General features: G+C 56.4%; 1 protein-coding gene across 2 annotated transcripts in view; it reads right to left on the bottom strand.

Moving 5' to 3' along the window:
* Positions 1-3,157: 3,157 nt before the first annotated feature.
* The window catches only part of UNC5B (unc-5 netrin receptor B), an 86,467-nt gene continuing 76,343 nt past the window's right edge, over positions 3,158-13,281 (bottom strand). For both annotated transcript variants that reach the window (XM_043924846.1, XM_043924847.1), the window contains 9 exons: positions 11,645-11,839; positions 10,901-11,290; positions 10,183-10,270; positions 9,189-9,357; positions 8,828-9,061; positions 6,787-6,936; positions 6,042-6,206; positions 4,764-4,945; positions 3,158-4,267 (listed from right to left, as the gene is read on the bottom strand). In XM_043924846.1, coding sequence (XP_043780781.1) covers positions 4,102-4,267; positions 4,764-4,945; positions 6,042-6,206; positions 6,787-6,936; positions 8,828-9,061; positions 9,189-9,357; positions 10,183-10,270; positions 10,901-11,290; positions 11,645-11,839 — 1,739 coding nt within the window. In that variant the 3' untranslated portion in view covers positions 3,158-4,101. The remainder of the gene's footprint in view (positions 4,268-4,763; positions 4,946-6,041; positions 6,207-6,786; positions 6,937-8,827; positions 9,062-9,188; positions 9,358-10,182; positions 10,271-10,900; positions 11,291-11,644; positions 11,840-13,281) is intronic.

Raw genomic sequence — 13,281 nt, 5'->3', positions numbered from 1 at the left:
TCAGGTGAGTGCTCTCAGCCAACCTCAGCCTCGGCCCCAGCTGGGAAACATGCTTCTGAATGTCTCACAGGCAGACAAGGACGCTGAGGGCTTCACCTCTGTTGTTCCTCTCGCTCATCACCTAGCCCTTGACAGGCTCAAATGACTGACCCTGAACACATCCCACAAATGCTTCCACAGTGAGAGCACTGGCTGGGGAGCAGGGATGTGCTCAGAGTCAGCGTGGGCTCCAGCTTGCTGCGTGGCCAACGGGGAAGTTCTCAGTCCTCTCTGGGCCACTTTCCCCTTGTAGAAAATCAGGCAGTTGCACTTGATCATTTCCAGGAGCTCAGAGGGAGCTCTGGCAATGACCCCTTGTCCCCAAACTCATGGAATTTTGAGAAGAGCAGGAAGATCATTCCCAACTGCTGACAGAAAGGCAGTCAAAAAGACAGCAGACTACAACCTGAATTTTTTATTAGACTAGGAAATATAATTTATTTCATAAAAATTAATTTTGTTACAATAGGAATGCTAAATGTTATTTACAGGTTGTAGTACAGAATAAACAGAGGTGGGACTGGGGCCAGCCCGGCAGCCCTTGGGCATATAACCATGTCCACTGCCCAGGCGGGTGGTACAGCCCTTGGCCCGCAGGAGAGCTGCTCCCTGCACCCAGGCTCCTGGTCACCTCTCCCCAGAGGGCCTGTTAAGGGAACTGGCTCAGCTGCCTGGTTGCTGGGGGAAGGAGACCAGAGGGCCTTGGAGTATCCAGGAGAGGGGAGGGCCCCTCTGGAGCCCAGAACCCTACGAGAGAAGGCAGAGGGAGAGGCACGTAGAAGAGACACTGACTGACCCTGTGTACTCAGAGAGGCAACCTCCAGGCGGCCCAGCGTGGACTCGAGGAGGGCACACACGCACACACAGGTGGGGACATGTTCCCGGAGAGGCACGCTGATGTGCCCACAGATAAAAGCACATGCATACACGCACAGATGTGCAAGCACACCCCAGAGAGGAGAGAGACGTCAACACAGTGCTCGGCCTTGCAGCGGCACTTAATCTGTGGCTCTCAAGGTATTCGGGCTGCGTGGGGCTGCCTCTTAGGCCTGAATAAGCTGAGAAACCTCCATGCCACCCTGAGGCGGGCAGTCTGCAGACACAGTCACAGTGGCCCAAGCAGATTGATGGAGCCAGCAAATCCTTTCCAGGCTTTTCTTATAAAGCTGGACAGTTTGAGCCCTCCCAGGAGGATTTAGCCAATTGGTTCTGTGCTCCAGGCCCTGGTACACAATTTCTGGAAATCAGGTCAGAAATGGGACCTGGGTGGCTGGCCTGGCCTCATCCAACAAGAGCTCCTGGGTGCTAAGGAAGCAGGTTTCTCAGGGTGGGGCAGGGAGGAGGGGCAGGGAGGGAGGAGGGAAGGGAGGAGGGGCAGGGAAGGAGGAGGGAAGGGAGGAGGGAGGGAAGGAGGATGAAGGTGGGGCAGGGAGGATGGATGGAAGGGAGGGAGGAGGGGCAGCGAGGATGGAGGGAAGCGGGGGAGGAGGGGCAGGGAGGATGGAGGGAAGGGAGGGAGGAGGGGCAGGGAAGGAGGGACAGGGAGAAGGAGAGACAGGGAGAAGGAGGGACAGGGAGGAGAGGAAGGGAGGGAGGAAGGACAGGGAAGCAGGGGCAGGGAGAAGAGCCATGGCAGACCACAGTCAACTTCAACCCACCAGGGTTCACCTCAGAAGCCTAAAATGACTTATCAGAGACCCAAGGGCCTCAGACAGCAGTTGTGGAGGCTTCTAGGTCTAAAAAGGAAAGAGGCCTTGAGAAGGCAGTCACACACCTGAAGTCACACAGGGGCCTCAGCAAAGCTGGAGCTTGAACACTGGTCCATGGACTCCAGACTGCCCCCATGTGACCACCCAGGCCCACATGGGTGGGGGTGGGCAGGGAGACTGAGCCCGAGGTGGACGGCACCTTTGGCAGGGAAGGCTCGCTGCTTTTGTTGAGGCAACGTCCACACAGGCACTGGGGTAAAAGTAAGTCTGTGGTCTCAGCCTCAGGGGCTCAAGCCTGATGCAGGCCTGGCCCCTTGAGCAGCCTTGATAAAAAGGAACGTCTCTCAAACCCAGGAGGCCCTCAATGGCCAGCCGGCAGCCCGTTCCCCAGGGGGCTGGGGAGTGATGAAAATCTCACTGTCCCCACACGCCCCCGAGTACATGGCTGGGACGCCAGGCTTAGGACACTGGCTGGGACTACAGCCCCCTAACCTGCTTTTCTCCCAGGAGATCAGACTTTCAAAGGCCAGGATACGCCCAGGCTGGTCCCAGCAGCTGCTCCTGGACCTGCTGGGGCAAGCCCTGGGGTGAGTGCCCAGAGCTGGCACTTGCTTTGGCCTGGGTGCCAAGAGGAGAGGCCTTTGATGTGGCCTCTGTGCCAGCTCAAGAGTCTGGTTCCAGCTATCACCAGACGGTGGAAAGGGACCTTGATGGCCCTCAGAACATCCTGGAACAGGCAGGCTGGAGAGGGGGTGCCACACCCGCCTCCACCCTGCTGGTCAAAGCTTCCTTCAGACTCTCCCAGACAGCAGCAGGAGAGTGAGAAGAGGGTTGCAGGGAGATGCCTGGGGAGATCAGAGCTGGGAAAATAGCCCTCCACCCCTCCTCCTCCACTCCGGGCAGGTGTGCAAAGCACAGCCAGACCAGCCGCCTCCCTGCCTCCCACGCCGCCCACAGGGCTGGCTGCTCACACGTTCCTCAAAGCCGCACCAACCCCAGGAGCTCAGGCTTCTGAAGCAGGAGAGCCCGTCCTATCCTCCCCTTGTTTTACAGAAGGAGAAATGGAAGGGAATCTGCAAGGAAGGGCAGATCCTGGATTCCTGGGCATTAAAAGAAGGCCCACCTGCTCCAGCCCAGCTGGTCTAGAGGCTGGGGTGTCCCAGCTGGCCCCACCTTGGGGGGAGGGGGAAGAGAGGTGTCCACAGGGGATTCTCATTCCTGACTCCTTTCTCTGTGAGGACCCTCTCTGGGCCACGCCCCCTCTCCAGGAGCCCCCAGACCATAGGACTCCCTGGCTGGGCTGGCCCACCCACATTTTCCATCCCAGGTCCTTTTAATCTAGATTCCTGGGAACCTGGAGGAGCCATGGGGGCACCTGCCTGGGGCTGTGAGAGGGAGGCAGGACCCCACCCCACGCCAGACTTCAGGTCTCCTTGGCTTTACTGATTCAGCATCTGTTTAAGATTTCAGAAAGAAACACGGGACCACGTCTCAGACCTCATCTGAACCTGTAGAAGTGCGGAAGCTGAGGGCTTGTTAGAATTTAGTCTAAGATGGAATCATTAGCAGCAAAGGGTTTCCTATTCAGTCTCTCTCTCCCTGATTCTCTCTCTCTCTCACACACATACACACACACAGGCTGCTGGCCAGAATCACGAGCACGCCCACACCCACACTCAAGAAAAGCATTTTCTATTTTTTTGTGTTGTTTTTTCATTTTCTTTTTTTTTCTTAAAAAGAACTTATCCAAATATCTGGATAATAAATCATTTGCGTTTCCTAAGAAACTGGGTTTTCTTTTCCCTTGTGGTTTTGGTGTTTTTCTTTTTTTTTGAGCCTTACTAGTGGTTGGAAGCTTTCTTTCTTTCCTCTTCATTTTCACTTGTGGACAGGAGAAAGCAGTTTCTCTGAATTGTACTTGACTCTTCAAAGAGGAAAATGGTGTGAACGGAGAGGGAGGAGGGAGAATCAATAACTGAGGAAGAGAATAAAGAACACAACTAAAACAGGTGCCCCGAGAGTTCCTGGGGCTGAGGGTGGGATGGCCACCTCCTTGTTCCCCTAGCTGCCTCCAGAGGGCCCGGCCCCTCCTGCTTCCTGCACAGAGGTCTGAGGTCAGGAGAGACAGCATGGGGTGGAGAAGGACCGCTGAGTCCTCCCAACAACGAAGTCCATGGATCTCCTAAGGCTGGTTGTGGTCTGCGGGTGGGGCAAGTGGGGGGAGGAGGAGGAGGGGCGATTCTGGCTGTGAGCTCGGGGGCAGAGGAGGCCCAATTGCCCCCCAGGAGGCTGCCCCGGGCCTGCCTGTGCCCGCCTCCTGCTGGTCCCTCCCAGCCCGCAGGTGCGGGCCAGCTCAGCACTCTCCATCGGTGGCCATGGCCACCAGCATCTCGCTCTTGCCCATCTCCTCCAAGGCACTCGCCAGGCTGTTGAGGTCCCCGTCGTCCTGCTGCAGAGCTTCCCAGAGGTCCAGGATCACACCTGTGGGGCTTGCTTTGGTGGCAAAGTAGTTCAGGTACCTGATGGAGGGAAGGATAAGGACCCTGGGCTCCCCAGACGCTCAGCCCCTCCTAGGGGCCGTGGGTTGAGGGGCCCCTGGGAGGACCTCCCCAGAGCACCGGGACTGTGGGCTCTGGGCCCCCACAATCCTGGGTCTGAGTCCCAGCCCCTCTGCTTGCAGGTTGAATGGCCCCAGGCCATACACTGCTCCTCTTTGAGCCCCAATGAGGATGTCTGTTGCCATTATATTTATCCAGCATTTTAAGCTCTCCAGAAGAGTTCTGATACCAGGATGTATTCTGTCACCCAGCAAGCATTTCCAGGACACCTGATGTCCTGGGCACAGGGCTGCTGCTGATCACACCTGGCTGGTATCCTGGCTCAACCTGATTCTCACGGGCTGGCACTCTGAGCATGATGCTCTTCAAGGAACCACTATCAGGCTGCCTGCCCCGTGGAGACACTGGAAAGGGGGGCGGCTATGGCTCCAGCCCAGCAGACCGTCCCTACACTCACCGGTCCATGGAGAGCTTCTGTGCCAACAGCCGCCAGTCATTGCCACGTGAGTTGGGGGCATCCAGGCTGTTGCATATCTTCTGGCGGATGGACAGGGGGATCTTGAAGGCGTAGGGTCCCAGTTGGGTGGTGGCCACACTGCTGGGCGCAGAGCAGAGGGCGTCTAGGGAGCCAGCAGGTGTCTGGAAGGAAAGGAAGCAAGGGTGAGATGGGGAGAGGGCTCCCTGTGTGCGAAGCCACTGGCCATCTGTCCCTCCAGCCTCCCTGCCCAGGGACTGTGAGCTCGGGGAGACTCTGGCATCTCTCTGTGCTCTGGGTGGGCTCCAGCTGCTCAAAGGCCTTGTCCCCTGGAAGGTGAGCGCTCCGGGACTGGGGTGGCACACCCTTCCCCAGCCTCAGGGTGCACATGCTAAGGCATGGCCCTGGCTAGTGCTGATGCTGTCTCGTGATTACAAAGCCACGAGGGCCTCAGCCACAGTCTCATCCACATGGACCCACTTTTACACAAGCAAAAATGAAGTCTAGAAAGGGGAAGTGACTATCCATGGTCACATGGTGAGTCAGTGACAGGGGTGGGTCTAGACTATATCCAGCACTCTCTACACTGCACTGCAGGGAGGGCCCAGTACTGTCCCCCTGGGTGCCTTAGGTTTTATAAACCTCAATCTGGGCTATAGTGATGGAGAACGACAGGCTCGGGCCGAGCATCAGCCTGATACAAGATCCACAATCCCTGCCCTCCATTAAATCTTTTTTCTCATCTCCCAGGTGGGGATCCTCGTATTTGTCTCCCTGGTGGTTGTGAAGATCTGGTGAGATTTGGTACAGGTCAGGCCCAGGCTTGCACTCAGTAAGTCACAGCTGTTGGCCAACAGTGAGGATGTCCCAGCCCAGACATGGGAGGTGAGGGGTTTCCTAGGTGGTGCCAGTGGTAAAGAACCCACCTGCCAATGCAGGAGACATGAGAGACACGGGTTCGATCCCTAGGTTGGGAAGATCCCCTGGAGGAGGGCATGACAACCCACTCTAGTATTCTTGCCTAGAGAATCCCATGGACAGAGGAGCCTGGCAGGCTACAGTCCATGGGGTCACAAAGAGTTGGACACGACTGAAGTGACTTAGCATGCATGTTGGCCAAGAGTGAGCACGTCCCAACTCAGACATGGGAGGCGAGGGCACAGTTCTGTGGGAGGTGGCCCTTCCCCCAAATGAGGGGGAGCCTCGGGTCTGCACCCTGCAGCGCCCAGCCCCACGGGGTGTCCGCGCTCTGGCCCTCACCTCTGCCAGCGTGGTATGAAGCTGGAATATCTGGCCCTCTCCCTCCACCTGCCGCACGCAGATCTTGCAGGTGAGCTCCGTGGAGGCCAGGCTGTGCCTCTCCAGCGTGAAGGTGCAGTGCAGGGCCTTCTGGCTGCCACTCCAAATGTGATAGAAGGGGATCTCCTGGGGGAGGCAGGCAGGGTTAGGGAGGTGAGGCCAGCTGGCCCTGCCCTCAGGGAATGGAGGCGCAGGCAGGGAAGGGGCCCAGCCTCAGGAAGGGCTAGGACTTTCTCATCCAGGCAGGCAGAGGAAGAAGAGCTGGGCAAGGGCCCTCCAACTGAGAAAGGGAGTATATAGGCAAGAAGGCACGAGTTTGAATATATATCGCTGTGTGTGTGTGTGTGTGTGTGTGTGTGTGTGTGTGTGTGTATCTGTGTGTGAGACTGTGGGACTGGGAAGCCCTGTGGACTCAATAATTTCACACAGATGGGCATGGGCAGAGGGATGTGACCATCAGAGATTAGTCTGGACAATCTGGCAGTATGAATGCTCTTAGAGATGGTAGGACCTCTTTAAAGATGATGTATACAGACTGTGTGTGGGAGTGTATGACCGGGGTACAGGGGGAGAAAGAGAGACACAAGGGTGGGTGTGGGGACCGAGGCTGCAGGATGGAGAGGGAAGGTGGGGAGGAGGGATTGGCTTTCTCTGGGCAGCCCCTGCCCCAGCTCCACCCTCCTCCCTCCTTTGGCCCAGCCCTCACCTGGTACTTGGCCAGCAGCTTGCTCCTCCAGTGGGCATGGGGGATGTCGTGGAGGGAGAGGCGCAGGTTATGGTAACTGTCCTTAAACAGCAAGGGTTTTGGCTCCTCCACTAGGTAGCCACCCAGGGTCCGTTCCAGCTCCAGCACCTCCTGTGGGCCAGGGAGCAATGAGAAAGGGGAGCCCATCACACTAGGCCAGCAGGCTCTTTCTTGCTGCAGGTTTGAGACTTGGGGACACATGTGGGCAGAGGGAACCAGGCTGAGCCACAGGACTGGACATTTGGTAAGTGCTCAAAGAAAACTTACTGTGTGGGTGGATGCATGGATGGATAGACAGAAAAAATGGATTAATGAATGGACACAGAGTGGAACAAGTGGATGGATGAATGGATTTATAGATGACCAAATAGATACATGGATGGCTTAATAGACGGGTTGACAAATAGATGGGTGGATAGATACAGATAGACAAAATGATGTGTAGATGAAAATACAAACGGATGGGTGTGTAAACAGAAGGACAGATGGAAGAAAAGATAAATGGATGGGTGAGTAATGGCTGGATGACTGGATAGATGGACAGAGGTTGAATAAACAAAGAATGACATCAAACCAATATGTGGCAACTTCCCTCTTGATCTCCATTCCATTCTCTGACCATAACTGGATGTTAGCCAGTGCCCTAGAACCAAGAGATCCAGGCTTCAAAAACACCTTCCCAGAGCCTCTAACCCATTATGGGCCTCCTGGAATTTCAGGTCAGCCTGGTCTCAGGAGGAGACTCTCTCCCATGAGGCCTTTTCACCTGTGTTGCATCAGTCAGCAACTTGGAGCCTGAGACAAGTCACATGAGACCGGGAAGCAAAGGAGCTAGAAGAGCCCACAGACCATGGGTGGAAGAAGCCACAGGAGCTCTTTCCTGGAGCTACAGGAAAGGAGGAGGATTCAGAGAGGTGGGAGATGGAAAGATGGAAAAGGAAAAGGGGTTTAAACAGGGCCAAGGGTCTGTGCTCTCCCACTGTTTGTCAGGATGAGACTGAGGTCCTGGGAACCGGTGGGAGGGTGGACAGACAATGGACAGGGTCTTCGTGGCTAGGGAGACAGGGAGGTACTAACACCTTCTGTTACCAGGTTGTAGGTGCTAAAATCCTTCTCTCTCTACCTTCCCTGAACCCCTCCTGATCTGCCATGGCCCCCCTCACTTAGGGGCACGATCCACTGTTCTGCACACACTAGGAGCTTGGCTGTCAGTCCTGACCCTTCCTCCCCTTACTCTTTCCATTGGTCAGTGCTTCTGTCCATTCTACTAACTAAACAGAGTTCAGCCCCCTTGCCTGCCTGTTGTCCAGGGTCCAGCTCAAGGTCTGGCTGCAGCCTCCCAGTCTTTTGTCTATCCATCCCTGCAGAATAGCTTTCAAGAGAGCACCTGTGAATAGGTGTCCACCAGGTCTCTGCCCTCACCCACTGGATGGCTTCCAAATTCCTTGGCATGACCCCAAGGCCGTTGGGAGGCTGAGCCCTGCCATCTCTCGAGCCCCGCCTCTCACACCACAGCACAGCTTCGGCACACAGACTACCACACCTGCCTCTGCATAAACTGCTCTCTGCTGGAATGCCCTTCTCCCTTCTCTGCCCGGAGCTCCCACCTGTCCTCGGGAGCTTAGGGCTAAGGTCAGCTCTGAGAAGGCTGTGAAGCCTTCTCAGACGCCCTCCCCAACAACCAAGCCCTGCCAGCCCGCATCCCCAGGCTGAAGCTCCCTCAGCCCCGCATCAGCTATCCTCAGGTCTGTTTCCACCTCTAGCCCGCAGCTTGGTGAGGGCAGAACTGTGCCTGACTCATCTCTGTATCGCGAGGGTCTGATGCCATTTCAGTGTTTGAGGAATGAAGGAATGACTGGATGAGGCTGATGGTGGCAGAGGGTGCCTGGCAGGTGCCATGATCCCGGGGAGGGAGTACTGGAAGGTACCATGCAGTGGGCTGGTTGTGGATGAGGCACCCACAGTGTGCGGGCCTGTGCGGGCGTCCACGGTCTGGCCTTACCTTCAGCGCTACGGGCGTGTCCTCCAGGCAGTAGACTCTGAGGCTGTACTCCAGGGAGGTGCAGAGGGCTGGGGCAAAGATGGCCAGCTGGAGCCGCTTGACTGCCGAGCGGGAGTAAGACTCACCCGTGAACACGTAGGTGCCCAGCTGGTCCAGCAGGATGTGGCAGGACCTGGCCTCCAGCTGGCAGTAGCAGGGGGTGTTCAGGGTCTCCTCGTCCAGGGTCACCACTTCCTGTAGGGTCATGGGGGGTGGGGGTGAGGTAGCCGGGTCAGCCAAGGACCTGGAGGGGGTCCATCCAGGTTGGACTAGGACGAAAAGGGCTTTCAGATCCCAAGGCCCCCCAGCCTTGCCTCCTCACCTCCCAGTGGCCCTGGTGGGCCTGGGTCTTGAGCTGGAAAATCCAGTTGCCAGCACTGACTTCTGCGCAGTGGGGCACCGTGAGGATGACGGGGCGGCATAGCAAGAGGCCTGTGGGCCCGCAGGTCACTGCGGGGCTCAATACTGTCTGGGTCCCTTCTGAAAGTGGGCTGGGGCAGGGTGGGGGGTAAGAGGGAGGCAGTGAGGAAGCGGGGCTGGGCTCCCCCCCGGCCCTGAAGGCAGCTCTGTACCCCTGGGGCTCCCAGAGTTAAGGAAAAATGGCACAGGCCTTGAGATTGTTTCTAAATTTTTGCTATTACATTGCAACATTCTCATAGTCAAATCTTTGCTCCTATTTTCAAAGGTTCTGCACTCTGCAGATGCTGTGGATAGGTACTGCTAAAAGGCCCTCTGGAAAACTACTACCCATCCACACTCCCACCAACGCGTCATGGGAGGGCTGTGTTCCCACACTCTTGCCAGTATGAAGGTACTATGGCATTTGAAAATATCTTTGCAAATTCATGAGCAGAGAAACTTCCAGCGCCTCATAGCTCTTTTACTATTTCTTTGATTACAAATTATGTCGAACATTTCCTCATAACCTACTGGCCACTGTGTGTGTGTGTGTGTGCATGCATCTGTATGTATGACAGTGTGTGTGTGAATCACTTGTTCATATCCTTTGCCCATTTTTGTACTGAGATGTTCAGTTTTTCTTACTGGTCTCTCAAACCTCTTCACATAGTTAGGATATTAGCTCTTTGTCATATTGTAGCCAGCTGGTCATCTGGCTTTCAGTTTTATGATTTGTTGAGCTGGTTTTGTATGACTTAAATGGGAAAAAATATCAAGCAATGTCTTCCTTGGAGAACTATCTCTGGTCTTGGCACTGGGCTTAGAAGGGGATATACTTGAGCCCAAGGTGGGCAAGCAGCAGGGAGACAGAGGCCAAGCAGGGGACAGCCAGGCTGGGGCTGGGTCTCTCTACTCACAGGGTGTTTTCTGCCTTGTTGATGATGAGGTACATCTCGTAGAACTTGCCCTGGGGGATGGCTCCGTTGGGCACCAGCAGGCTGACCCCTAGGGGGAGGGAGAGGTTAGTAGGGAGGGGCTATAAGGAGTCCAGGAGCTTAGCACAGGGTATGGGGATTTGGCCTCCAGCTTGGAATAGGGAGAGAAAGACATTTTCTGAGATCCTGGTGGTCACCAGCAAGGCATGGGGAGAGTGGTTGGGTGCCAGGAAAGGCCAGGTCACTGACCGCAGGGAGTCTGTCCAGAGGGACCGCACAGAGGAGGCATTGCAATGGGATATAGAGATAGGCCAAAGTCCTGGAGGCTGAAGGGGTGGTTCCAGTCCCAGCCTAGCTCAATGTATGACACTAGGAAACTGTCAACTGCTGGCTATGCAACCTGAGCTGGGCAGCTCTGTCTTTTTAACAGCATCCTGTGGGTTTGTTGACTACATGGCAGTATTCTTTCCCACTTACTAGATAGTGAAATTGAGGTTTAGAGAGTTCCCCTCCCCGGCGAGGCAGAGGCAGGCCTGGACCCCAGGTTTTCATTTTATCATCACTTTATCCCCTTTGGGCCTCACTTTCCATGTCTCTAAAATGGGACCAGGAATTCCTATTTTTGGCTGGGTGAGTGTTAGACTGTCTAGAGGGGAACATGCCGAGGCCAGGCTAACGGGCAAGGAGAGCAGGGACCCACCTGTGCCGGGGATGCTGAGCCTCCCGCCCAGGCAGCCAAAGGTGCCACTGACACTGCTGCCCGGGTCACGGGGCAGGCCCAGGAGCTGCTGGGAGCCGAGGCTGGCACTGCGCAGGTGCAGGAAGTGGGTGTCCCGGGCAAAATCACCAGGGTACGTGCCGGGTGGCAGGACTCCCAGCAGGTCGGCCCCATCTGCCAGGCCTGGCCCAGAGCCGGTGGTGCCAGAGCTGTAGACCTTGATCTTGAGGTTGGGCAGCGGGTCCAGCAGCGGTGAGTTGGTCATGGGGATCTTGTCGGCTGAGTCTTGCAGGGCGTACTTTGGCCCGCGGTAGATGCTGGCGCTGGCAGTGAGGTCAGGAGGCACGGATGGGTGCAGGAGCTGTGGGTTGTCTGCAGGGCAGGGCTGCAGTCAGACTCAGCCTGCGGTGCCTCCCTGGCCCCATCCCACCCTCTGCTACTGTTGGGGGCCCTTCTTTTACAGGCTGGTAATCCCATCCAAATTCCAGCTCTGAAAGGTTCCATTGCCAACTGAGGCAGGAAGCTTAGGGACTTGCCACCTGAGTGAGTTCTTCTCTTTCCTGCATCGCTCTCATCCATACTTGTCCAGTGATCTTTATTAAAAAAAACTCTAGAGAAACCTCAGGAGGGACTCAGGCACCTCTGCTCTGGTCTGGCTGGTCTGGCTGCCAAGCCCGCTGAGGACCCTGCCCTCACCCACCACCCCAGGTGTTCCCAGGTCCTTACTGGGCCTTGCAGTCTTGAAGTTGACTGGGTGGAAGCCGCCGGTGAGGGCGGCGGACGAGTCGGTGATGTCGGTGTCAAAGTCCCGGCAGTTGCGGCGGTACACCACCACCGCCACCACTATGAGGACAACCACCACCACGAAGACGGACACCACAAGGCCCGCATACAGCGCCACGTCCCCCGAGGTCTCCAGGACTGCGGGGACAGGAGGGCCAAGTGAGGGGCAGGGGGCAGAGACCCAGGCCTTGGGGGAGCCAGACATTCCCTTGGTCCCCTGGGAGAGGCAGGGCCTGGGACAGACTGGTGCTGTCCTAGGTTTAAATCTGAGCCCCGCCAGACAGGCTGGTGACCTCAGGCAAGCCTTGAAGCTCTCTGAGCATCAGTCTCTATAAGTAAAACAGTCTAAATGCCCCTGCCCCCATGCTCTGCTTCCTTCCCAGTGTAGTAAGGAGAGGAACAGGCACTCCTGGGGTGGACACTCCCAAGAGTGAAGTTGAAGTCACTGCTCTCTGCTCAGGAGGTGACAGGGCCTGTGGCTCAAAGTCAGGGGCCAGAGAGTGTCCTGTCCAAGGTGGGAGTAAACCCAGGGCCTCACTTGCAGCCTGCAGCAATCTCTGTAGGACCCAAGGTCCTGGTTCCCAGAAATCTCTGCAAGTAGCCCTCTAAGCTCACTTCCATTCTGGACTGAGGGCGGGAGGGGGAGGGGAAGCAGGAGGAGGAGAATGAGATGCATGGTGATGGATGGAGAGGAGGGAAGGGAAGGGAGAGCTGGAAGGGAAGGAAGGGGCTCAGGGAGGCAACCCCAGGTTATACTCCCACCCCAGACAGGCTGCTAAGCTGGAGGATACCCCGCTCCGGACAGTGCGCAGGGCAGGCTGCTGCAGAGCTAGAAGCAACAGCAGGCAGCCAGGCAGAGAGGTGTTCCGTCCAATAGAACTTTCTAGGATGATGGTGTATCCCATGTCTACACTGGTTCCCATGATAGCTGCCAGCCACGTGCGGTTATTAAACAACTAAAATGTGGCTGGCTTGGCTGAGGAAAAGAGTTCTTAGGCATATTTATTTTCAGCTAAGATAAATATAATTTTCAAGCCACACATGTCTAGCAGCTACTACACTGGACAGTGCAGCAGAGCCAAAACGGCTGACCCTCCCCCGCCCCCCATTTCCTCTGGGAGCTCAGGGAAGCCCCTGTCTACTCTCCCCCAGCCTCTACGGGCCCTCAGAGAGGGAGGCTGGCTTTCCTGCCCGAACTGGGGGGAGGCCTGAGCTTCAGGAAGGTAGGGCGGGGCCCTCAGCCCTGAGGTTTGCCTGATTCCACCACCTGCCGGACCTCCATCTCTCCTCATTCTTGGGCTCCCTGGGGAGAGCTGCCAGAGCAGGTCCCCAGGGCTGGGCTCCCATCTCTCTGGGGGCTCTGCCTCACCACCTCATCAATATCATGGGGGGTGGTCACTTGCCTGGTGATTTACAATATCTAATCAGTCACCAGTCTGCCCCCGCTGTGAACTGCATTCAGGGCCTCACCACTGAATTTATAATTCTGGAATTATTTGGAAATTGTGGCTGAATTACCACAGGCCAATCTGCCCAAGTGGCTTTACCGCGCAGCCCCTGGGGGCTGACGCAGGGCAGCG

Source organism: Cervus elaphus, chromosome 15 (assembly GCF_910594005.1).
Source record: "Cervus elaphus chromosome 15, mCerEla1.1, whole genome shotgun sequence".
Lineage (NCBI taxonomy): Eukaryota > Metazoa > Chordata > Mammalia > Artiodactyla > Cervidae > Cervus > Cervus elaphus.
Note: the sequence above shows the minus strand (reverse complement) of the source record. Positions and strands in the feature narration are given on the sequence as shown.